This window comes from Oryzias latipes, chromosome 18 (assembly GCF_002234675.1).
Source record: "Oryzias latipes chromosome 18, ASM223467v1".
Classification (NCBI taxonomy): domain Eukaryota; kingdom Metazoa; phylum Chordata; class Actinopteri; order Beloniformes; family Adrianichthyidae; genus Oryzias; species Oryzias latipes.
This window is the reverse complement of record NC_019876.2, coordinates 8863834-8891044: the sequence shown is the minus strand read 5'-3', so window position 1 is coordinate 8891044 and position 27211 is coordinate 8863834. Positions and strand designations below refer to the sequence as shown.

The window sequence follows — 27211 nt, the reverse complement described above, 5'->3', positions numbered from 1 at the left end:
CCCTGGGGCAGATTGACAGAGGCGTGGCTGCCAGTTCACGCCTATGTGCCCTCTGACCATCACCGTGATCGTTCATACACATTCACACACCAGTGGAGCCGCACTGGAGGCAGGAAGGGCTAAGTGTCTTGCCAAAGGACACAACAACAGTTGACAACTGGGGGGAGCGGGGATCGAACGTCCGACCCTACGATCATTGGCCGTCCTGCTCAACTGCCTGAGCCATCGCCACCCAGATGACATCTGGATCCAACGTGTCATCGTCCATGTCTAGAAAAAATGGCAACTGAATTTACCTCACTGTTGTTGTTGGGCAGTAACACAAAGGGTCTTGCCCAAGGACCCACAAAACTTGTAACCTTGCTGTTGTGTTGGTCCTTGGGCAAGACCCTTGACGCTGCTGCCGACCTATGTGGCCACAAAGGGGCCAACGTCTGGATCTCCCTGTGCCGGTCCCTATGTTCTAAGGATGACGTCACACTCATTCAGCCCAGTTCTCATTTACAGTCAATGGATTTACCATTACCTAAAAAGGAGAAATTGGATATCCTTTGTGTTTTTCGCTAGTGTCTCCATTTCTTTTAAAAACATGATAAAGAATCGGTTCACCAGCGGTCAAAAAACCTCCGCGTGCACAGAATAGTTTACTTTCTTTTTCTGCTTAAAGCTTAAAAAGCTCCCACACCTAAGAAGTTTAATGGAGTAAAGCGCCCCAAACAAGTGTTGGATATAGATGTATGGGTGGTTTCTAACACTTTGTTTCATCCTTTGCACCTGTTTAAGTGCACCTGATTCTATTTTTTTTATTAATCTGACGTCTCAGTGGACTTCACACATTCAATTTTTTTTTACCTGCTCTGTCAAATACAAACAAAAATAATAAAAAGACATATGCGCTAATGCGGGAAATCTAAGCTGAAGCATAATTGTGGATAGTTTCAAAGTGGTGACTGGGGCAGGATGGGAAAAAAAAATCAAATAGTTAATAAACAGTTTGAAAATTAGATGCAACATTTTACAGCCTTATACTCATTACAGACCCTTTAGTCCTGTTTCATGTAAAACTTGTTCTTTAGAGTCAAATGTAAGGAAATAAGACTTTAATAAGATGCATCTATTCCCTGGGAATGGTGTTCCACTGCAGAGAGAAACTGTGTGCTCATGCCAGTGCAAATTAGCAAAGTGTGTACCCCCTTGCATAATAAGCAGTAACATCTCTGTTAGCATGCTAATGGCTGTGTTGGAGTTTGCTGCTGCGTTTCATTGTGGGAGTCGATGTTAAATGGACGTGGAACATGCCATGTGTCTGCATAATGGCCTATTACGCTTCTTTTGTCGGTGTGAAACAACTCTCAAAGGAAGCCCCCCCAAAAAATTAAAAAAGTAAATAAAAATAAGGAAGGCTGGCCTTACAGCTCAGCAGAATTCTTCTATCAGTTAATTGCTGGCAGCCTCTTCTCCATCTTTCCTCCATGACAGTAAACGGTAAATCTTGAGGGGGTTATGTCCCTGAAGTGTGAAAGTCATTAAGTCTGTTTTTGATGTCATACGGAAAAAGCATATTTAGCATAAAAGTCATACTTAACTTTTTTATTTTATTTTAATGATAGTTGAAAGGATGACATAGAAGAACACAAGATATTAAGTGAAATTTGATATGGAAAAATATCCTTAACCTATTATACATGACATTGCAACCTAGTAGCTAATTAGTCTCTTGAAAAAGCAAAAGGAAACTCAAATATTTAGTGCGATGAGTCAATTGATTGTCACCCATAGAGAAATACTTATTTCCAGAAATGAAGTCCATTCAGTCGCCATTTTTATCACGATATGGACGTCGCCATGGCGGAGCCAGACGACTTCACTAAGCAATGATTGGTCCAAGTCGGTCTGAGTCAACGTTTCTATGACAACCGCTCTCCCCAATCAGGACTGAGCTTGTTGATAGTCCACTGGCCTACCACTTCAAAGCACCAAATCTGGCAAATGTTTCAAACATTCAACAAGGGAAAGGCCCCACCTACTTTTATTGAGGCATCTGATTGGCCAGTTTATAACTTGAATAAAACACACAAAATGAAGCAGGGGTGGGATTAGATACATTTGCTTCGTCCCACTCCCTTTAACAATCTATGAAACACATTATAATCTAAAAATGTACCAGTTTCACTGTGCCATGACCTATGTGGAAAAGAGTTGAGATGTTTACTTATGATTAAGAGTAATAAGCATTTAGTAGTGCTTGTGAATTCATATTTCTCAGTTTTTATGAGTAATGTTTGAAATTTCTTTGTATAAAATATATATTTTTGTTTTTTCTCCTGTTTTGCTTTGATTTCTTAAAAAAATTTAATTTGGATTTCCAAACGTTCAAAAAATAAAAAAATAAAAAGGTATCAGCAAAAAAATATTTATTCTGACAATTAAAATGACTGAGTAATAGCTGTTTATTTCTCAATAGAAGTTGATGGGATTTTGACTATTCTAAGATTTGGTAAACACTAGCTGTATCCAAACATCCAAAGAAAAAAAAAATACCAATTAATCTTTGGACTAAGTAAAACTGTAAAATCCATATATATATAAGCTTCACGGGAGTCCTTTTTTGGCAACAGTGTCCTGTTTTTTTGGAAATGTGGTAGATAGACAGACCCTGCAGTTATATGTACCTCTGGTTTGTATTAGGCTCATTTACAGTACAACCAGGTTCTTATTCTCCAGTTGCCATCTTGATTGGATAGGACATCAAAATGTCGAAAAAGGCTGAAATAAACTATTCTGTGGGTCAGTGAAACCCCCTCCAGTATGGCTGTTCTAGCGCTAGCAATTGGAAAATTGCATGTCAGTCAAAAGCCCACGACCTCTAATAGGGTCTCCAAAGGCCCAAAAAAATGTAAATTTCTACAAAGAGAAAAGAAGCGGCATGTTTTAACATCTGGATGAACAGAAACATACTTTCATGTAAGAAGCCACATGGTGGTTACTAACAGGGTGGGGGGATGTAGCTGCTCTGCCATCACCATCAGTGTATAAATGCTTGTGTTAACAGGTGACCGGTGTGGGACTCATTTAGCGCTTTGGGCGATGTATTTAGTTGGCGGACTGGGCTAGCTCTGCAAACTTTTGTTTTTGAATGTGCTTCAATCTGGAAGTTAAAGATTTGGGTTTTCTCCCCTTTTTTTTTTTTTTGCTGTTTTTACTTAATGAAATGCTTGGATTACCCATTTCCTAAAGACTGACGTGTATTGAGTTTCTCCAGACCTGCGTTTAACATGAAATGCTTTCGGTTTAAGTCAGAGAAAAAGTTTGAAATTAATTTAAAAAAACATATCCCCTCACTACAAACAACAAAAAAGCTTATGTTTGAGCATCCACTGTTGCTCAAGTATGTTTTTATGTTAGGATGAACAGACAAACTTGACGCTATAGAAAGCCAAATGGTGGTGGCTAACAGTGTTTGAGTCTTGCTCTGGGCCTTGTATTTAGTTGGTAAACTAAGCTAAGTTATTGCATTTTTACTTTTCAATCTGCTTCAATCTGGAAGTTAAACTTAAAAAAAACCCTATACATAAATAAACTATGTCCGTATGATAATATATTACCTTTGACACACTAAAGAAAGATTTTTTTAATGAAATGATTTATTTTCACAGCACGTTTCCTAACCGAAAGTTAGACGGCTCGATCTATGAGGCTTCGCCTTTCACTCCGTGTGGGTGCCGCCCACTTCATAATGTCAAGAGCCAGCCTCTGAAGCGTGTCTGCGTTTCGTCCACGAAAACAAACAACCGCAGATCTTTTGTAAAGATGGATGTGTGCATATTGTGCACATAAAATAAGAGATCCCCACTAGCTTTGTGAAGAAAGTGGGTGTGGGGGTGTGTTAGCCTGGAGGCGGGGCTGGCAGTGCAGACTCTTCCTGGAAGGGGCGGTTCCTCACTTATCTACATCACAATGTGAGAATCCACTCGTTTTCGTGGATTGGGAGGGGCTTTTTGCTGAAATGCGTGAATGGATCACAATACCACTTTTTTGGGGTCTTTTTTGTGAAGAATTAACATTATAATACACCTAAAAGCTCCAAAAAAAGTTGTTTGACATCATATAGACCGTTTAATTTCTCTCGGAATGTTGATAAGATTTCGTAACCCTTGTAGAATCGTTGGCACTTTACCATTGGGAGTTGGGTCATGTAGACCCACTAGACAGTGCTCTGAACCTTTTTTCTGCAATGATTTGTGATCTTCACTGGTGTCCATGGATTACATGAAATCTTTCCACTTTTATCCACCTTTGTCATGGTAAGGAGAACACATCAATGTAAGGGTGGGGTCATAGGATAGCAGGAGGGTTGTAAAAACCTGGAAATGACCTAATGGGATGTGTTCAGACATGTCTTCTTCTGTGTGTTGAAAGGCTTTAGGTTTTTATGCAAACATTCTGTAACATTAACAATGTCCTAACTGTTTTCATCTGAAATGTGGCGGCATGTGGAAGACCTCCACTGTCTCACTAAAGTGCTGCATTGAGTCCAAGTCCAGATCATATTGATAAAACTTGTTAGAGAGTTGACTCCAGGCTCTGAGCAATCACGCGACTGGTCAAACCGAATGTTAAGACTGATTTCTCCTCCTTATAGACTTCCGTTTTGCACTAAAGTTAAACTGCAGTGAAGAAGAAACTGCAGAACTCCAGAGAATCTGTAAGCTGTTCAACCCGACGGCCCCTTTAGAAAAAAAGCTGCATCTCCTCTGAATGTGTCTGATGTTAAAGAGCAATGCATTTGTCACTGCCATCTTTGTTTATGCTCTATAGTTAAGCAGAACTTTCTGTTCCTGTGATTAAATTTTAAGTGAGCCATAACATCTATAGCCTCTAATTTATTAAGACTTTTATTTATTATTTATTAAGAAATATAAATAAAAGCCAGTTTTTCAATGCAAGCCTTGTCAAAAAAATGAATAAAAACACATAAGATGCTCATTAAGAAATTGTCTTGCTCATTTGGAATTTAAGGTCTGTTTCTTAAGTGTTTAACTGTCCATCAATAGTGGCGAAAAATCTATCAAAGCAAACATATTTCATAACATGGATGTAACTTTAAAGCTAAGACTTTCTGATAGGAAACACTGAATTGGAACCAGGCAAGTTCATCAAATCACCACCAGGGGGCTTTTTGTTTAGTCAACCCAATTTTTATTTGCTTTATTTAAAACTTTGTATAAAAGAAGGGTATTTTATTTTCCAAACTACTTTGTTGGCATGAAGCAAACTGTTCCTCAGGTCCCCCTTCCCGTTAAATTGCAACAACTAAATTATATTGGTTTCAAACTATTTACCCATAATCCAAGCTGTTACAATATGTTCTATTACATTTTTATTTTTCAGTAGCAGCATGTGATTTTGGACAATTTTGATAAATGTCAGTAAATACATATAGTCAACAAATCCTTTTTTTTAAATATAAATTATTTATGTATAAGCCAATCCCACCTGTCTGTGCTGAATTTCTTTCACTTCTACATACCGGCAACCCCACATGTCATTTATTAACGTGTTTGGAGACATAACAGAAGAGGAATAATGGAAAACACAATATGGAGAAAAATACCTTTAATGTCATCATTTTAAATAAACATGAAAACAAACTTCACAGTGTCACTATAAAGATATGTCTATACAGATATATATTTATCTTTCTCTCATACATAATATATATATATATATATATATAATATATATATATATATATATATATATATATATATATATATATATATATATATATATATATATATATATATATATATGAGGAAATGTCAGGAACTGGCAGTGAAAGACCCAAAATGCAGGAGACCAGGCTTGGTGACAGAAAATGATATATTTAATAACCAAACTGAAACATGACAAAACTACGGGGAGAACCAAACTGGTGACACAACAGAGCAGATGACCTGACAAGGATGAACAGAAACCAGGACACTTAAATGAGCTGAGGGTCATTAACTGAACTGAAGGCAGCTCATGAACCTGAAACTGGAGATTTGACCAAGAATAAAACCAAACCCCTGAATCCTGACAGGAAACACAACTCATTAAGACAGTTTTTAACGTGACACTCATTGCTTCTCCCTGTTTTCCTGACATTCCACCTGTCATGGAGGCTCATTATCAGACCCCACGTCTCCTCATCACTGCAGTTGTTAACATCCTCTGAATGAAAGCGCACAGCACGTCACCTTGTCAGTAACTGCCTTGCAGCACGCCTCCACCGTGCCGACGTCACAAATAAAAGTGCTGCTCCCGACATTTAAAAATGATAATCGAAATATAAAGTTTTAATAAGTTAACTGTCCCAATAAGGATTGTAAAGCGTAGCTCTTCCAACTTTCTCTTATTGTTTTGACCCGCCCTCGTAGTTCCTGGCCAACTACTGACGAGATCTTTAGTCAGGTGGTTTTGTTTGTTTTGGTCTGGAACAGAACGGGCCGCTTGATGCCGGTCTGAAAACAGACTAAACGCAAGGTCAGGACTCGATCCGGAGCAAAGGATTTTCCCAGTCTGACATGGTTTTTTGAGATTCCTTTGATTCTGAAAAACTTAATGAGATTTTTTTTTTCTTGCAAGAGAAAAACAGACGATGTGGTTGGAGTCAAGAGTCCTTTTGCTTCCTTAAGATTGAGTTTCTGAAGTGTGAGGTGAACTCCGGAAAACCCAACAACAACTTTCTTCAGGGCTTATACAGTTAATTAAACAAATTTGGTTCTTGTTTGTTCATTTTTGGGAAGCAGCAATTAACAGCAGCAAAGAAATATATTTAAAAAAAAAATTCCATTAAAGAAATAGAAAAACAAAAAGGGCCAAAAATGACTTTGTGGCTCTCCAGGGCTATAAAAAAAAAACAAAGTCTATTAATGCAAAGTTTGCAAGTTTAACAGTTCTGGACCACAAAAACGTAGAAAATATAACCGCGCATTAATCCATTTCTGTACCAATGGATAAACAACATTTTATTAATTTTTTACCCAGATCTTCATATAAACCAACAAAACATGTATTACTGACTTGTAAAAGTGTTTCGATCATTTCAAAGAAGAAGTCTAGATGAGCTGAAACACCGTGAGCACAGCTGACTCGCAGCCACAGCCTGAAATCGCATTTCATGATTCACGCTTTTCATTAGGGAGTCAACAAGAACTCAGCACTGCTGAAAATAGATATTCATAAGTAACATTTGGTCGTGTTTGCTGATTGCAGTTTTGCCTCCTGGTTGCACGCAGCGTCTTGTAATATTCGTGAGCGGAAAGCCCCGTCAGTTTAGTGTCGCTTTTTCTAACGAAGCCTGACAGTGAGCCGAATAAAAAAGCTGCTGAGCAGAGTGTGACACACACACACACACACACACGCGTGTCGTCTCTCAGCTGTTATGATGGCAGAAGGCAGCATCGGTGCAGCCTTTGGAGGGAACAGCTGGCCAGAGCCAGACGAAGGGGGAGGTCATTAGCCGTCCGAACGCCGACCTCCCAGGAGTACCTGTGAAGGATGACCAGCAGGCAGAAAGGGCTAACATTTAATTGCACCGAAAATGGTCACTAAAATACCCCTGATGGCGGGGGGGGGGGGGGGGGGGGGGGGGGGTTGGGTGGAGATGGTGGGAGAAGGCAGCTCTGATGAGATGAGAGGAGAAAGGAGGCTTTTGGTACAGAAGTGACAGGCGAAAAATGAGATGGGGGCTGGAAAAAAAAAGCACTCTAGCAATGACAGGTCTCTGAACAAAAAGCAACAGGCGGACGGCGGCGTTGATTGGCAGGAGGTGACGCGCCAAACTGACTGATTGCTGGATAAGGTAGACCACAACATCCACCAGAACAAACAAAGATGCCAGAGTCTGCCAGGAGCTGCTGGTAAGACAGAGCCTCCTCTTGTTTATTCCAACACTCTCCAGACCTGGCGATATTCATGCTGGCAGAGAAGCTAAATTAGTAATGATCTCACCGCTGCTGAGAATATTGACTCTTTTTTATTTATTTAATAATTTTTTGTACTTGGTTTCGTGAAAATTTGTCAGTGCACTCAAACCTCTGGACTCTGGAGCTTGTTTACTTCTAGCCATCATTGGAAAATCTCTTTTTAGTAAAGTTTTTACTATTACTTTATGTTTGTATAAATTTAGAATTTGCCTACATGACTTTATGTTGGAGGAAAATCTTCTCAGTGAAACACCATAGAGGTGGGACATTGTTAGGAAACTGGTCAGCAGTGGAGTAGAGTGAAAAGAAACACAAGTTTCTATCAAGCTCCTAAATAGTTTAGCTAATATTTGTTTTTCTGTTTCTCTGTCTTTATAATAGGATCTTCTGCCATTTTTTTGGCGCTTAAGTTTTAATTTTTCAGCTATTTTAACCATTCAACTCCTAAAATTTTCAGCTCTTTCAGCTTTTTCCAGCTCTGACTTTTGTGCCTTGAAATCCTTCACCTTTTCAAGATATTCCATGATTTCCTTGCCTCCATTAAAATACATGGAGAATCCTTGGTGCAGAAGCTCGGTGGTTCGATACCCAGCCCTAGCCTTTTTTCACAAAAATATATGTTTTTGTTATTGTGCTTTTTTCACTTTATTTATGGTGTCCTTTGGTCATTTCTTTATTTAATTTTTTACTTTTGCTAATTTTTTCCCTTTAACCCTTGTGCAATCTTAGATGACCCCACCCTTACATTGACGTGTTCTCCCTACCATGACAAAGGTGGATAAAGGTGGAAAGATTTCATGTAATCCATGGACACCAGTGAAGATTACAAATCATTGAAGAAGAAAAAAGGTTCAGCGCACTGTCTTGTGGGGTCTAGATGACCCAACTCCCAATGGTTAAGTGCCTAGGATAGCACAAGGGTTAAAGTCTTTAAGATGTGGCAGACAACTGTTTCCTTGTCATTCAGCAATATAGCATTCAACCCTGCATTTTCTTCTGGAAATGCAACTCCTTCTAGCTTGTCTTACCTCCTGGTTTTGAAAAAAACATTTAGTTTTTACTCCAACAAGCTCGTTTTCTACTCAAATAATGCCTTTGTCACAGCTGCTCTTAAGCTCAGGTGACCACTTTCACTGAAAAGTCTAGACGTTAGCTCTGGTCAGATGGAACTACCCTCCACATGCTGATGTCTTGCCTTATAACGTGCTTTGACGGACTGATTCAAACCTTACAACGTCTTCCATTCCATGTCTGAAAGGCCAAAGCTGCTGTCCTTGGATCGGTCTCCTTCTAAAAGTTTTGGAAAAAAAAGTGATCAATAAGCTCTACCAGCACTTACCCAAACCAAGAGTGTGTCCGATAAAAGCGCGTCTACGACAAGCTTTAATCAAGACTCTACAAGAAAGGGACATTAATGACGGTCCAGTGCTGAAGGGCAGTGATTGCATCAATACTCTCACTGCAGATCTTTGGACTCGGCTTGCTCTCTGCTAAAAGCAGGATGTGTTTTTTTTTCTATCATCTCCCAATGTTATACATATATGTGACAGTATCCTGTAGATTTTGCTGTAAAATTACAACATTTGTTTGATTTCTACACAGATGATTTGTTCCCTCAACTAACTATCCACAGACAACTTGTCTAAGTTTTTTCTAAGTTGGCTCCCCACATGCTTCAGGGTTGATTTTAAGATACTTTTAACTGTTTTTTAAAGTCTTAACGGTCTTGCGCCTTCCTATCTATCAGATCTTTTAGTAAAGTATGAACCCTCGTGGACCCTGAGATCCTCTGGCACTGGTCTGTTAACCATTCCGACTATAAAAACCAAAACCTACGGAGAGGCTGCATTTCAGCACTATGGCCCCCGTTTATGGAACAGTCTGCCAGAGGACCTGAGAGCCGCAGAGAGCAATGAAGTTTTTAAGAAAAGGCTAAAGAGTCTTTTTAACCTGGCTTTGAGCTAATCTTTTACTACCACTATTTATTTATTTGTTTTATTTATGTATTTTTTTTATCTATATATCTATATTTTTTAATCTATGTTAGCTTGTTTTATGAACTTACACTAGATTTTAATATGTTATTTTAATTTTCATTTACCTTATTTCAGTGTTTTATTACTTTTATCAATGTTTGCTTCTTCAGTCTCTTTTTTATTGTTTTTTATTTTCCGGTGCTTCCTCTGTTGGGACCTCTCCCTCTGGGTTGGCTGCTGTTCAGCCACTGCGGCTCTGGGTGGGGACCTGCATCACCTCTTAGCTGTGGTGGAGCGTTCCACCGCCTGTGATGCTGCATTTGGCTGGTTATGCAGCTGTTCACAGAGAGAGAGGTTCCAATTATCAGCGTTTTCGTGCTCAGCCTGTTTCTTATTTGTCATTTCTCATTGTCTTTCCCCATTAGTTAGGGGGTGGGAGATGTGAAAGAAGTGGGGGGGTTGTGTAGGTACAGGGAGGGGGGCCCTATTTTTATTGTTATTCATTTATTTTTGTGCTTGTTAATTATAATTTTCATGCTTGTTTTGATATTTATTTTGTTTTGATTTAATGTAAAGCTCTTTGTGTTATTCTTTCATATGAAAAGTGCTTCATAAATAAAGTTTGATTGATTGAAGTTTATTTTCAAGGAGAATTCATCTGAAATATTGTTTGTGTAACGTAGTTTGCCAGTCAAATTTAACCAAACGGCAGTAGGAGCACGCCATAAGGAAGTACATTTTTGTTTTTGTCAGCTTTTCATTTTATAGGCAAATGTGCAAAATGCATCATGTTTGGTTCTCATGTGTTTTAGTTTGTGTTCATCTTGGCATCACACAGCATGTTTTTCTGCCCTCCATCTGCCCTCACTGCTCTGTGTTGAATTTCTAAATCATGTTTCTTCAAAAAAAAGGTTGTTTTTTTTAAATTGACTTTGCCTGTCTCCTCACCTGACCTTCTGTCTTTAGATCCCTTTTGTACAACTTTAATCGACACTATGGTGACCACACCTAGCATGCAGTTTCTTTGGAAAAACTTCAGGCCGCTGTTGAAAGGGAAAGTCCTCTACACGCCTGACACGCCTGCTGCTCGCCTCCTGGTGGAAGAAGTACGTTTGTTTGTTTGCCTGAAGTCTTTTTATTGTTTCTACAAAGATCCACAAATTAACTTGGCTCAACAAAGAATGATAAATGGAGATAAATATGTTCAAGACTTTGCTGATGAAGATTGTTTTTTGTTTCTTACTTCAGGCTAATGCCACATTCATGGCCCTGGCTGCAATAAAGGAATTTGCCGATTCGTGGGGTGAAGACGGACCGTTTGTCTGGGGCTTTGTGGAAAACGGCACTGCTGTGGTAAGATTTCACAAAGCTCTTTCTTTTTTTTTTCTTCCTTAAACATTCTGAAAAGTTTTAGAACATTTATGGTTACAAAAAAAAAAATCTGTTTCAATTCAATTCACGTGTTCAATCAAAATGAGTGAAACGTTGCTTTAAAATTCCCCAAAATTTGGAGCAAGTTGATGGATTCGCTCCTTCCTGGGATAATAGCTCCTGACAAAGCAACACAAAAACCGCACAAATTGAGACTGGGTTTTCCACACTAGATTTAAAGGCACACCATCAATGGTTGTGTCCAAATTGGAGGGCTGTGTTCTTCCTGGGCTGCATTTGGCTGCTCATGACTTATGAGTGTTGCCCAAACTCAACGACTCCTTCAAACGCGGCCAACGAATACGGCCTTCTTTTCCCGATTTCAAGGATTGGTCTGGTGTATCCTTCTATGCTGTCCACATCCCAAGATGCATTGCGACCAAACCTGGAGATTTTCTGACAACAATGGCGGACTGTGAAGCGGGACCCAGAGTTGGAGATTTTTCCACCTTTTTACAATTACACCTCCAAGATTAGATAGATGTAGATATATGCTTTTATTGTCATTGTCCATTGTACAATGAAATTGAAGCATCACCATTTCAGTGCAAGACGAAAATAAGGAAATATAATATAAATAGATATCATATCAAATAAGCCGGCAAATCTTTTAGCTCCATGCCTCTCAGTTCGGGACCCACGGTTGCTAGGTGACAGGACATTTACTGATGTAACGGCTGGAATCATCTAAAGACTATTGTATTCACAGCCGCTAACATCTGGGCTACCCCCTCCACCAAGGACCCGGCCTACGTCGCCCCCGGAAGGCCGCTTCCATTCAAGGACGCAGCCCTCGAATTTGGACACACCCTTGTTTTGAACTTTTTGCCTTGTTAGTCAAGTCAGACTTTATTACCTGCGTTCACAGTATCTGTCTGTAGCGGCTAATGCTACATGCCAGAAATGTTAGCGTATTTGTAACTCATGCAGCACATGATAAACAGACGGATACTGCTTACACAAACATTACGATGGCTACAGTAACTCACAAAAAAAAAAAAAAAAAAAACACAGTTCAACACTGCTAGCTGTTAGCCACGTTAGCATATTTACAATAACACCCTACTGAAGATTTTTACTGTCATAATCGCTTTGACACGAGTAGACACAACCGGAATAAAGCCATAAATAAGGTGCCCTGGATTATTAGGTGTAATTTATAAGAAAAAAAATGAAGTCTGTCTTGTAGTGTGGAAAACACGGTACGTTGATTGTACTGGAGACATTTTCCACACTAAAATCACACTACCTGACTTGCAAAAAAATCAGGAATGGGACACATACAACAGGTTTTCGTACTCTTTGATATTCATCGGCAGGAAGTCAAAGTGATGCTTGTGGTAGTTATTATGTTTTAAGTGTTGACTTCTAATTTACATGGTACTTACAAAAAAGCAAAAAACCTCAACAGATAGAGGCTCTAACAGCCACTCAAATGAGAAAGAGAAGTGATGGATCCATGTTAGTACAAGTCTAGTGGTTCAGACAAGCATGATGACAGCCATTTCTTCCTTGAAAAGTATGACAGCGAATGAAAACACAGCGCTGAGTGTGGCGCTCAGTGTTACACGATCCTTTCGTGTCTTTTCAGCGTACAGAGGTGTCTCCTGGGAAGCAGCAAACGATTACTAAACATAACTAGTTTGGGACCACACTTTGCCCAAGGCGCACTGCGAGTAAACAGTCTACTGCTGCTAAAGGAAAGAGATTTGAGTCTCTTGTCAGCAGGTGAAACTCCATCTGTGGGTAATTACAGGAAACAATGGAGTTGCTTTAAACAAGGAGCGCTTCAGGATATTTTAGCATCCCGCAACAATGCGGGACTTCATTAAGTCATCATTTTTAGTGCACCAGATAAATGCATTGGAGGTTATCCCATCTTAACATTATTTAATGCCCCTACCTTATTTTTTATATTTACGCCACTTTAACCCTCGTTCTATCTGGTGTGGTCCAGATGACCCCACTAACGTTGGGAGTTGGGTCATCTAGACCCACTAGACAGTGCTCTGAACCTTTTTTCTTCAATGATTTGTGATCTTCACTGGTGTCCATGGATTACATGAAATCCTCTCCACCTTTATCCACCTTTTTCATGGTAGGGAGAACACGTCAACGTAAGGGTGGGGTCATTTTGACCCCACAAGATAGAACGAGGGTTATGCAAACTTTTCTAACCTAGATAAAATCTCAACAATAGTCATGAGAGCTATTAAAAAATTCTCCCAATCAGAAAGACATGATGTTAGTTTTTGTTGTAGTTTTACTTCTTTGGTAAATGTAATCATCCCAATTCGGTCATCCTATGCTTTTAGTTTTTGTAAGCTGGGGCTACACAACACACACACAAACACACACACACACACACACAAAATGTAGTGTTAAAGTATTAACTTTATTTTTGCTTCAAAATAAAACCCAAATGAACACATTTTAAAAGTAAATGACAGACTGTAAAACAAAACAAAAAGATTGCAGAACCACGTCTGTCAGCACCATCACTGACATTTTTCAACTTTTTTTTTTAATTTGTGCAGAACTTCTTAGTATTTTTCTAAAGTCTCACTATCTCATGGTGTGGCAAACACTGAACACAGTAGCTCAAAGTTCAATTCAATTCCATTTTTGTTTGTATAGCCCAATAGGACAACAATAGTTGTCTTATTGGGCTTCATACCGGTAATTGTATAATAAAAATTAAAAATCATAAAGACCAGGAAGTCAACAGACTAGGCTTAACTGGGCATCCCTGCCCTTAGACCCTCCTTCTCGGTTCTAGCAGATGGCGCTTTATGAAGTAGCAATCCCAAATGAATTTAGATTCTATAACTACCCTTTTTGACATTTGTTGAAAGTCCGCATAAAATCTACTTTATAGCTCGCTGGTTTAAAAATGGTGATGAAAGTAAAGTTAAAAAAAAAGAATAGCATCCCAATAGTGACACCATATTCCTCTTTCTCCAAATGTAGGAGTACTCTTCAGCGTATTTTCCCCATTATTCCCCATTTTCTCTTTTTGTTTGAAAAACCATCTTTTTGCTGCAGCAAATGCATAAAACCAACCCACAACAGAACACTCAGGTTTTGTGTAAACATATTGTCTAGATCAGAATGTTAGCTGTTAAGATTGAGGGAGAGGAGTAATTACGGTTAAGTGCGGAATCATTTTCATCCCGGCAGAGAGGATTATCTGGAGAACTAAAGGACACCTTGCGACCACCTTCCTCTCCTTCCCCTTTCTGTGTTTTTTTTTTGTTTGCTGTATTTCCCTGACACTGACATTACTCCTGTGTCGCTCCAAATGAGCTTATAGGCAGCTGGAGGGAAGCAGACATCGGGAGCACCGTATAGCCGCGGTATTCATTACCCTAGCCCTAACCTTTACACAAATGGACCTGCAATCCTCTTTTGTCTTCATTTTCTCTCTCAGACCGACTCTCGGCCCGCCACTGGCTGTGAGGTTTTGTCTTCCTCGGAGGTCCTTCAAGGTTAAAAGCATGTTTTTTTGTCTTTGAAGGACTTCTTAGGATTCCACCTTAAGTGCTTTTATAGTGGAGGTTTTGGAGTTTCAAAGTAAACTTGAGAGCACAGTCATGTTCTTAAAATACCCTGCCATCTGTGAAATCCGTAAAAGTAGTTCACTTAAGATTTTACAATTATTCGAGATGTTTTAAGGCTGTAAAGCTCCTCACTACACACATTTCTCAGTTTGTAGAGACATAAGGCCCGTATTGTAATAAAAACAAACATCTGCTCACCGTTGAAGTTTTATATATATGTAGCAAGCTGAACACATTTTGTACAGCCTACACGGGACACTTGAGGTTGCTTAACAGTGGTTTGCAGCAAATCAGAGTGCAAAATAGATAAATGGCATGAATAATTGCACTAAAAAAATCCGCGAAAGAGTGACACACCACCAAAGGTGAACCAAGATCTAACAAGGATCTACTCTTAATGTTAGCAGTAGGGGTGTAAGAAAAAATCGATTCGCCAAAATATCGCAATACTTCATTCGGCAATACTTGTATCGATTCAAAATGCTGCTAGGAGTGCTTAACATTATGATCATTAAATAAACTGAATTTGACCATTTTATTACAGTGGAAGAAATTGAAATTCAGTCAGGGTCTTTTCAAAGTCATATTTAAAAAAAAAGAAAGAAAATATGTTTCGGTAAAATATCGGGATACTTATCGTAGCGCGGGGCGCGTATCAGGATACGTATCGTATCGCCAGAATTTTGCCAATACACACCCCTGGTTAGCAGAGGCCTCATTTGTAAAGTGAGCTTGCTGACACCTTTGTAAAGCTCTACTGTATACATAAACCCAAGCTACTTTATCAGCATCATCTATATCTTCAACAATGTAAAAACGAGCCCAGAAATTAAACGTTTGCTCCTCCCACTCAGGGATGCACATGACTTGTGGTTTAAGAACTCACTTTTGGACTCGCATAAAGGAGTGTATTTGATACGCGTCAAAATCCTGGTGCAAATGGCGTTTGGAGTGAATGCAGCAGTAGACACTCAAAACTTTAAATCCAAAGTAGTAAATACGTGTGATGCGCAGTTAAGAGCAGTTGTAAATACTCATGGACAATCTGTGGACAAATGAGACCAGGGTGTAGAAGCCTAACGTTCGTGCATAAGCGCAAGTTTAAAAAGATGCGCCTGGATGACAGCATGCACTGCGAGCTTTAATACATCTGTACATTCTCTTGCATCTATTTTCTGACTTGGGCACATGACATGTTCTACACTGGAAACCCTGGACCATGGGCTGTGACATAACTGACCCTACGGAGTTAGGACCTTGTTAGCCACCTGTGGTCACTATAGCAACAGGTAGCCTGACATAACCCCCTGAAGAATGACTTGCAGAGAGCCGTGATGACAGCTCCTTATTTTAGACACATATGAGTTCCTACATGGAAAGAATGAGACATATTTAACCAATTGTGTCTCTTGGAAACAGATTTAACGCTTTGGCTTGTTAGTTTGATGAGATCTAAGTAATTCAAGAAAACAAAAAGTACCACCTTTAATGAACTTTACAACTGTACTGACAACAACGTCTCCAGTAGATTGTTGTATCTTTGCTAACTTGTAATTATCGGCATTAAATCGTGTTAATGAAGCATTTTAATAAGTGATAGCCTGTCGTGGTGACAAAGTGATCTCAAAGGGAAACTGTGTCTTAGCTCCTGCAAGATTGTGCCAGAAATAGTCAACACTGGTTAGATGTAACTGAAGCAAATTTTTTCTCAAGTGTTCTTCCAGCAGTTTCATTTGCTAGTAGTTTTACTGAGTTTTTGAGGGGGGTAAAGTCCCTAAATCTGATTGTTCTTAACCCTTGTGCTATCCTATGACCCCACCCTTACATTGACGTGTTCTCCCTACCATGACAAAGGTGGAAAAAGGTGGAAAGGATTTCATGTAATCCATGGACACCAGTGAAGATCACAACTCAAAAAAAAGGTTCAGCGCAATATCTTTTGGGGTCTAGATGACCCAACTCCCAACGTTAAAGTGCCTAGGATAGCACAAGGGTTAAAGATTTTAATGGTATCAGACGATAAAGGGAAGGACCAGATGAAAAATATAAATCATCCAATATTTTTTACACATCATGGGGCACAAAGAAGACGTCTGGAATAAGGATGGAAACCAAATCTCGGTGCCAAGTTGGTACCGGTCTCGACGTATACGGTATAATCGATACTGTATGAAAAATAAAAAAAGCAGGTTTTGGTGCTTCGTTTTGATGCTTGGTTTTGGACATGTCAGTCAATTCAATTGAGTTTTGCTGTACAATTCTAGCCAGTCATTTTACCTTCCCAGAGATTGTGGGCGGTCTCATAAAAGAATAAGTGAGGTGATGAGGGTGGGTGGAGAATCAGACAAGATGCAGAAGGCACAATTTGTCCATAGAAGCTGATAACGGTCGTAGAAACGTTCATAAGACGTGTAAACGTGGAAGCCTTAATTGGGCATTTACATGCATTTACATAGACTTTTCATTGATAGTGGTCGCTTGAACGCGCGTTGCTAAGGGCGGTTTGAATGTAGCTTCAGAAAGAATAAAACAAAGGATCTTAAGCACCTTCAAGCGTTCTCCCTCACCCTGTGACACTGTTTTGTCACACTTAAAGGTTTAAAAAAAAAAGAAAAATTCTTTTCATTTTAACATTACAAGTTTGGCACCAGCACCAAATAAATTCAAGTAGTACCCATCCTTAAAGCCAAGTCACAGAACCCCTACGGACATTTCGCATATATGAAGTTCTGGTCTTTCGTGACACATGTGTGGTATACTTCGGAAGTGTTTTTTGCCTTCATCATTCATTGTTTACTTATTTTAATACGTTTGAATGATTTTTGTGAGATGCATACATAAATTTGTGGCTTTCCACGACTGTTCCACGTATATGTTACGTACACGTATGTCAACGAACAGACTTTTCACGCATGTACCACCAATGTATAACTTTTATATCGCGTATTCGGAGCACATGTCACCTTATATTTACCAAAATGACGCACGAATCACTAATGAATTGCATCTAAAAAGCGCATTAATCATACACAGGTCATGTTCTACGTAGATGTATGTATTCTGTACGTGGTTTATTCGTTTTTCTTCGGTGGTTTAAATGGGGTTCATTTGTGATAGATCGTAGAAAATTTCACGTAAAGACCACAACTTTTCTGACTTTTACTCATGTATATTCACATATGACCAGTTTTCATCCATGCAATATGCGAAAAACGTACAATGTGGATGTGTGACCTTTAGTCAGGAATGGCTCAGTTTCAAAGTCAGACCACAAAAAATGGGACCGCAAAGTAGCTTTGCTAGCTCGGAATTTTTGCTGTAAAAGCTCCTCTAAATCAACCTCGAAAGTCCAGTTGCCCCAAAGTTCAGTTGCCTGTAATGACATGACCTGGATGACTGAGAATCTTCACAGGCATTTAGCCATCTATGTTTTTTCCAAGTATCCCCCTTTAGTTTTTCACAGTCGGGTCATTCATGGGCCTCGGAACCCTGACACCTGCAGTCCAGCAGCACCAAAAACTGATTTACTACCCTCGCAATCTTGTGTCTGCTCGAGTAAACAACAGGGACTTGAAGTTCGCCCTTGATTTAGGAGGTAAACAAACACATTTAGTTTGTCATTGCAAGACCCTCTCATGACAAATAAGTTCATCTAATACCTGGCCCGCAAGGTTAAACGGTGTATCTGCAACAGTTCTGTTGGACTGCCACAGAACATTAGGCGACGGACAACACATTTAGACACTTTCAGCATTAAGCCAGTGGCTACGAAGCAGCTTCTCATCTGCTGAGCTGGTTTCACAGTTATGCTCAATTTGCCATCGCGTCTCTGTGACTGCTGCTCCAAAATGACACACAATTTCGAAGACACATACATTTGCGGTGGGTCATGTCCTCTGCTGGAGCTTCCACGGACGTTACATGTGCCGCTTTTCCTTGTTTTATTGCAGTGGGAACACTGTTTGACCCTCATGCTTACGTTTTGTATGCTCTGCACACGTAGTGTTGTTTACTGCAAAATACATATACACACATAGCTAAACAGTTAATATTGTTTTTTATAAAGTTTCACTTGGTGAGTATTCTCTCCTGAACAATACCCACTTATGTCAGGTTTGACAGCACAACAGAAAAGTAATGTTATTTTAACACAATACTCTTCTGATATCTAAACTTTTTTATGAACACATACCTGTCTTTAAAGAATCAACTTTTCATCAAAGACCTTTCATTTCTAGTCATGATTGTCATTTATTTACAACTTCAATTTTTTTTTTTAGAGAAAATTAACTTTTTCAAATAATTCAGTCAAATTAAGGAATTAATTTTGTTCAAATCTCAAATGTTTTTTTCAATGTACAACGGAAAAGTAAAGATGAAAAACCGGTGATAAACAATAAAACTATTAGTTTAAAAAACAACCTTTTTTTAAGAATGTGTGCAACGTTTTGCATTTTTGTGTGTCCTTTAAGATCACTGTGTTGTTGTTTTTGTAAGTCATTTCACAGAATAACAATGACATGGAGCAAGAAGTGTGTGTGTGTTTGTCTTGGCTCAGTAAATCTAAGCAATAGTGAGCTCTTAGTGAAAGCACATAGGTGCGGAAATTCTGTGCAGCCCTTGAATGCACCTCTTGCTGCAGTGAATGTGACTATTAAATCTGCGCAATAAAGTCAGAATTAAATACACATATTTTGTAACAAAATATATATATATATATATATATATATATATATATATATATATATATATATATATATATATATATATATATACACATATAAAAATAAAAGACTTAAGGATAAACATAAAACATTCATACAAGTATAAAACTTAAAATAAAAGTATAAAAAACCATGACATAAATGTATAAAAACAACAAAATAACCAAGTATCACAAACTTAAAAAAAGACTAAATCTGCTGTTGACTAAAGAACTTAAAAAATATATAGTTAAGAGAAGAGGTTTATTTCATTTGTTTCATTTGGTTAATTTCAGAAAGATCGTTTTTTACCTGTTGGTGGTAATTAAAGAAAATGATGCAAAATCCTAGAGTTGCTAGGGGAAAAAAATGACGTGTTGCTATGCAGACGGACTGACAGGAAAAAATGACGGTGAAATAATTTTATTTTCTTAAAATTTTATTTAGAAGGGACTATAAATTGTCTTATATTTTCCTCACCAAAAAAAGAAAAGCGACAGATTATCTTACATATTTATGCTTGTTTTTCTTTGTGCTTCTGTCATCTTCTTCGTGTCATATCTAGGTGAACGAGAGCTCTGCGAACTCCAATAACTCCAGCACAGACACTCCACCCACTTCAGAAGATGCTTATAACGACCTTACACACTTCCTGAAGTTACTTTCCAAGGTCCTCGGGGTATGTAAATACTTTTTAAAAAGTCTTCATTCACTGCATATGACGTCACTAACCTGGCTTTTCCATCCATCGAGCAAAAGCCGGACACCTCGGACAAAAGGAAGGGTTGGATTTAATAAGATAAATGGATAAATAAAGAGTTTGTTTGTGTGTGTGAAGATGGTGGTGGAGGGGGGCGGGGCTTTGACATTTCAGCTTTTCAGAACATATTCTTCCTTTTAAGGGGGAATGGGAAAACATAGTATTTGCCCTTAAAACAATTGTTCTGCTTCAGCCTTTTCTTTATGTTATTAAATTGATTTTTACCTGGTCGAACACCTGAGAGTCTATTTGGTTGCCATTCAAAAAAAAAAAAAAGAAAGTTAAAAAAAGAGTGTGTGACCTTTGAAATGCTGAACGAAAGATGGATTTTGAGAAAACACAGGTAGGATCAACTTTGTTTCCGGATTAAAGGTAAAAAAATAAATACATTTGTACTTTAGGATTGGGATTTTCAAAATAAAGCGTCAATAACTCTGAGGTCAAGCTGCCTTCTGACTGCTTTTGAAAGGACTTCGGATTGATTTTAAACTAAAAAAAAAAACTTTTTTCGTGTCTCCTAAAACCAGTTTAGCCAAGTGTTGGTCCTCACTGTCACTAGTTTGTGCAGTTGCCATGGAAGGAACATGTAATTAGACTTATGGTACACGAGAATCCAAAGCTTCCCAGCAGAATCTAGCACCGTAATGAGATTATCAGTGTTATTTACTTCTCCTGTCAATCATTTTAATGTTGTGGCCAATAGCCGAAGTTGCCAATTAATTTTATGGGGGTCAATGGCTGCCTTCCAGTCAGGATGTGTAATCTGTTTGCAGCATGTGATCTTTAATCACCACTCATCCTTTTTTACTCATAGACTCTAATTATGTGGGGTACTTTAATTTTAGCCCAGTGCAGCTTTGTGATTATGTAACTCTGACTCAGTATTTGGTCCCTTTTTTGTTGTTTTTGGACTTAAAGTGATGGGTTCTCTTTCTTTGTCTTACTTTGAACAACAATGGATTTCTGGGTGTTTACGTCTTGATGCAAAATGTTGCTAATTCACAATGTACTAATGAATCCAGGACTCCCCCTATTTTAACATCGCTGTGCACAAGAAACAATTAGGAACATTTTTAATATACCGTATTTTTCGGAATATAGGTTGCATATTTTGCAATGTTTGGCCCGGGGGCAACTTATATGCATATTTTCTTCTTCATTATGCATTCTTTTACTTTGAAATTGTCGTTTCTGTCCTAAATATTGATTTTCATCTTATTAGGTTAAACTTTGTGAATTGTAGCTTCAGTTTCCTGTTCTTAGCAGACAGGAGTGGGACCCGGTTTGGTCATATGCTGCTGGAGCTCATCTGCCTCAATGTGTGACGTGTTGGGCGTTCGGAGATGCTGTAGTGCAGTGGTCCCCAACCTTTATAACGCCGCAGACCGGTATGATGTCATACAAAGTTTTCACAGACCGGTCTTTAACCCTTGTGCTATCTTAGATGACCCCACCCTTACTTTGACGTGTTCTCCCTACCATGACAAAGGTGGATAAAGGTGGAAAGATTTCATGTAATCCATGGACACCAGTGAAGATCACAAATCATTGAAGAAAAAAGGTTCAGAGCACTGTCTAGTGGGTCTAGATGACCCAACTCCCAATGTTAAAGTGCCTAGGATAGCACAAGGGTTAAAGTATTTAAGATGTGGCGGACAACGACGGAACAGAGACATAACAATACGATCTCTAAGCTCCAATTTTCACCGGCATGGCATTGTACATGGCACAGGTGTCATCATCCTCTCCCCTTCCCACACTCATGGTACTGTCTATTAAATGTAGCTTTCTTTTTTTTGGGGAAGTTGAAGGCTCCTCTTCTGTCTCCTGGCTGGGCATTTTCCCCTTGGCAAAGAAACTTTCAAGACGTTTGTTTTCACTCATGTTGCTAGCTCCTGGGTTTTATTTTAGCGGTAACCTATCACGTGACCGAGAAGAGCGCCTTGGCCTGCTTCAATAGAGACATGGACGGATGGAACAGAGAATCGGGGAATTTTTCAAAATAAAACATTTTTCAGATTCCGAAATAAATAAAACGGAACCCCGGGGATTGGGTACGCTTACAACCAGTCTCTGTCCTGTTCTGTCAGACTCTAAACGGTCATGGTAGACGGTCACTTTTCGGTTCTGCTTGATGTTTGACTTTTGATCTTCGATTTAGAGAGCGTTTTCCACCATTGCTTACTGTTTTCTCAATACAGGGAATTGCACTTAAATCCTTTCAAATTCATCTCTTGTATTGATTCTTCTTCAAATGCAGTTAAGACAAATGGTCCTCAGGGGATTGATCTGGAATGAATAGGATTACAACATCTGTAATGAATAGCTCCGTTGTGTATTTCTTCTTTTTTGCGATGCCTTAAGACAATTTCACTTGTGAATTTGTGCTTTACAAATGAACAGTTAACTTTGACTTCATATGTGGAACTGGCAAAGACAAAAAATGGATTGAAGGAAGAGAGACTGTCTTGGTTGTTTGCCCGGTTTGTCCTTGCGAGGATCTTAGGGCTTACTGGAGCTCATCCAAGTTTCTTTAAGTAAAGGTGGAGTACACTTTAGAAAGGTTACAAGTACCTTTTTGGAGCAAACTGTATCTCAAAAGTCCTAAAATATTTAGTGAAGTTGTAACGTTGATGAAAGAAGTTCAGAAGAAAGAAATGTTCAGACAATTGTCAAAAACTCAGAAATTCATTGATTCGGAAGCTTCAAAAGTGCTTGACATTTTTTAACGAAACATTTGTCAACCTTACGAAGCCCGGTTAAAAGTAGACATATATAAAACAGACGCTACATAACCCATGTGTCAAAATAATAATGAGAAAATCCAAAGGGTAGAAAAACTCCTAGACCATGAGGATGCGTTACATTCCAGTCTCTGACGCGGCAATCTGATGACCTCATCATTAGAAGTCATTTCAAATATTGATGGTATATAAGAACTGGACTGAGTGACCTTGGGTTCTAAACAGGAAGTACCTGCTTGCCCCCAGAAGAAGCCCAAATCCCATAGATTTCTTTAGAAAAGTAAGCAGCTATTACTGAGTCGTTCTATTGGTCAGAATAACCATTCTTGCTCTGATACCTTTTCTTCTTTAACATGTTCTTGCTAAACTTGTTTTTTTATTCAAGTTATTGTTGTTGAAGTTATAAACTGGCCAATCAGAATCCAAGCTCACTGCTGACTGATGGGAGTGGTTGTCATATGTAGGCTGAATCTGAATTTATTCCCTACCCCTACATTTAGGAAAAAATAGTGTCTTCATAACTGGATGTAACTATCACTTGATGACATCATCAATAGTCGCCAGACATCTACGTTAGCGAATAGTTGTCAGCTCTCGGGCGTCGCAAAGACTTGGGGCTGGTTTTTTCAAGTTCCTAAAAAACACTTTCGGATACCAGCAAAGCTCTAAATGCCCCAACAATGAGAGTAACAGCCGTAAGGTTAAGGAAGGAATTCAGATTCAGCCGTTGACTCAGACCATCTCTGACGACTCCATTATGTCCACCGAATCAACTTCATTTTGATTGAGCCATAGGTAAGCCAATTTCTATGGGTGACATCGCACTCGCTTTGTCCAGTTCTCATATACAGTCTATGATAAAAAAAAAAAAGAAAAATAAATTCCACCATTTTGATTTAATCTTGTTAATAACTAAAAATGAATCCATCTTATAGTCATGTCTGTGGTGCAAAAAGATTAAAAGTGATAGTCAAGGTGTCTCTCGAATAGCACTTCAGCATTATTTTTTAAATATATTTTTAAAGTTTGAACTCTGTAAGGACATTTTCAATCAAAATTTCTGACGTTCAAACTTCATTACAAAAAAAAATGTGAAGGTTATATGAAAACACGTATTCACCACTGCCTTTGTCAGACTGGCTGGCACAAACATGGAAAAGCAGCTGTGAACAGTGACCTTCAGCTTTGTGTTACGACCTATGCTCCTTTATTAATACGCAGATAATCATTTCTTGTCTGAAAAAGGAAAAGCTGCTCAGATGTCCCATTTCAATCCACTCTGGAAGATTTTTTATTTATCCAAAGTCATTTACAGATTTTATTTTTTATTTTTTCCGAAGAGGTCGAAAGGTTTTTTGATGAGACCAAGAAGGGAATTTTAGAAAACGGTGAGGATACACTAAAAGAAAAAAATAATCTAAAAATACAAGTAACTGTCAGTTTATAGCTAGGCGACACAAACAAGGCAGCCCCCATTCAATCCAACATAAACAGGAAGAAAATAACTTGAAAGTAAAGCCTTACGATGATCTCTCCAGGCAGAAACCATTGCAGCTCCGAGATGCATGGACAGCTGTCAGGTGCGACTGCCTCCCAGAACGGTTAGCTCATTATTGTCTCACGAAATGGGCGCTCCAACGCTACAAAATGGGAGAGAGCTATCTAATGTTGCCTGTCTCTACTAAAACTCCAAACATTTTTCCCTTTTTCCCCTCGCAGCTCCAGATCATTTGGCATTAAAGTCTGTGTGGAGTAGTCTGTCTATGTATTTTTTTTTTTTCCTGTTTAATGTCCATCTGTTGTTTTGCCGTTCAGTCCAAGCTTGTGTGTGCTTTTTACTTTCCCTTTTTTAGTGGACACCAAAAGTTTATGGATGGACGGGAAAACAGCAGGAAAAAAAATAAAGTCACTCTGAAATGTTTGTTTTTGTTTAATAGTGCTTTGAGCTGAATAAGTTTGAGGCGGTTCCCACTGAATATGAACTGGTGACCGAAGCCCTGGAGCACCTGAAGAACGATACCTTCTGGGCGGGGATTGTCTTTGAAAATCTTCAACCGAATTCCAGCAGCATTCCGCCCTACCTCAAGTACAAAATCCGCATGGACGTCGAGGAGGTGCAGCGAACGGACAAAGTGGAAAACAGGTGGGCGACCCAAGTTTAATCTGTGAACCCTTAAAGGGCCTATATCATGCTAAATCCAAATTCTTTTAAGCTTTCAAGTGTGTTATATTGTTACTTCCTCACAAGAAAACAGCCCCAAAGTGGTATTTTGACCCATTCTTGCATTTCTGAGTATTCCTCTGAAAACCTTCACTCTGAGCACCAACCCCTCCCAATCCTCAAAAACGAGCGAGTCTTCACATTGTGATGTCACAAAGTGAGGATCAGCCCCTTCCACTGCCAGTACCGCCCCCAGGCTAAAACAAACACCCATTTTCTCACCCACTAGCTCTGTGGAGCCAGTGGTGATTGGCAATAATGCTTTCATTTTATGTGCCTAATATCCACATCCATCTTCGCAAAAGTTCTGATGTTTTTTGTTTAACCCTGCCTTAATTACGTGCAAATAGTCACTTCCTTTTTTTTTTCTGAAAATTTTCACTGTTTTTTTTTTAACACAACCTGAGTTGAGGCTTTCATGGCCTGGTTGTTTCACTGATTTTTTGTGGTACAACTTTGCATGCATTTTTCTTTTCTTTTTTCTACAGAGCATTTTATTCTGCGTACTGATTGGTTGCAGACAACTGTCAATCAATTTTCCTCCGTGCCCAGTCTTCTGTACAGATTACGTTCAGTTGGGAGGGATCTGGTTGCAGACAAGATACAGTAGAACCAGAAAACAGCTCCATTTCCATTGACTATGAAATTGCTCAGATTGGATTTGGGATAGTAAAGTTGCCTAATGGAAACACGACAATTTTGAAAAAAAAAACGTGAATTTATCGAAAAAGCGTTTTTGTGTTTAGAGGAGGTGGTTTTTGAGGGATTAGAAAATAGAAAGTCTTTGGAGGGAGTTGAAACTGTGTGTTGCCAAGTAACAGCCCCAAAACATCACCGCTCTAGACGAGATCTGCATGGAGGAATGGGCCAAAATACCAGCAACAGTTTGTGAAAACCTTGTGAGGACTTACAGAAGATGTTTGACTGCTGTCATTGCCTTAAAAGGGTTTATAAGAAAGTATTGAGCTGATCTTTTATTATCGACCATATACTTATTTTCCACCATAATTTACAAATAAATTCTCAAAATGTGATTAATTTTCTCAGTCTGTCTTTTGTAGTTGACGTATACCTATAATGAAAATTACAGGCCTGTCTCATCATTTTAAGTGGGAGAACCTGCACAATTGGTGGCAGACTAAATACTTTATTGCCCCACTGTATATAGGCCCTTTAAAGCTAAGCTAGGTCATTTATTTTTGCCTTTGCTGAGAGCTGTTTTCCTTAATTGTTTTAATAAGGTTATGGTCTCCTGGAGCTAATGACAACCCATATGAGAACCTACGCTATATTTGGGGAGGCTTCGCCTACCTGGAGGACATAATAGACCATGCCAGCATCCGACTCCAAACATCGACGAGTCAACCGCTCGGTGTCTATGTCCAGCAAATGCCATATCCCTGCTACGTAGATGACCCGTAAGTGTAAATACTTTGTTTTTGTTTAGTAAAGACATAATACATGGGTAAAATGAATACAATTGGAAAAATATGTTCCTGCTACACGGCTGAGAAATGGCCCTTTCAACGAGACTGCAGTCAAAACTACTTTTAGGCTAGGTTCATAAGGGTTATTTTCTTGTTTTTGATTGAGCAAGTCACATCTTCGGCTCATTGTCAGAAGGAAAGCAGCATCTGTGGTACATTTGTCTCCAATGACAGCACCGGCTTCTATCATGTTAGAGGATTCACCTAGGGACCCTAATGATGCCGTATCACACTGGATCTTCAGAACGCCCAGATTTCCTAAGAGTCTTGGAAATGACTTCCATCCACAAGATATTATGATCTCCGTTAATAAAACAGTAACCCAGTGATGCTATCGAGAGAAATGATAATTGCCA

At 38.9% G+C, this 27211-nt stretch overlaps 1 protein-coding gene across 1 annotated transcript in view; it reads left to right on the top strand.

Moving 5' to 3' along the window:
• The window catches only part of LOC101164844 (ATP-binding cassette sub-family A member 1-like), a 208539-nt gene that overhangs the window by 25223 nt on the left and 156105 nt on the right, over nt 1-27211 (top strand). Inside the window, exons 8-12 of the mRNA XM_023965796.1 lie at nt 10916-11055; nt 11198-11302; nt 20209-20322; nt 25085-25290; nt 26610-26786. Of these exons, the coding sequence (XP_023821564.1) occupies nt 10916-11055; nt 11198-11302; nt 20209-20322; nt 25085-25290; nt 26610-26786 (742 nt within the window). The remainder of the gene's footprint in view (nt 1-10915; nt 11056-11197; nt 11303-20208; nt 20323-25084; nt 25291-26609; nt 26787-27211) is intronic.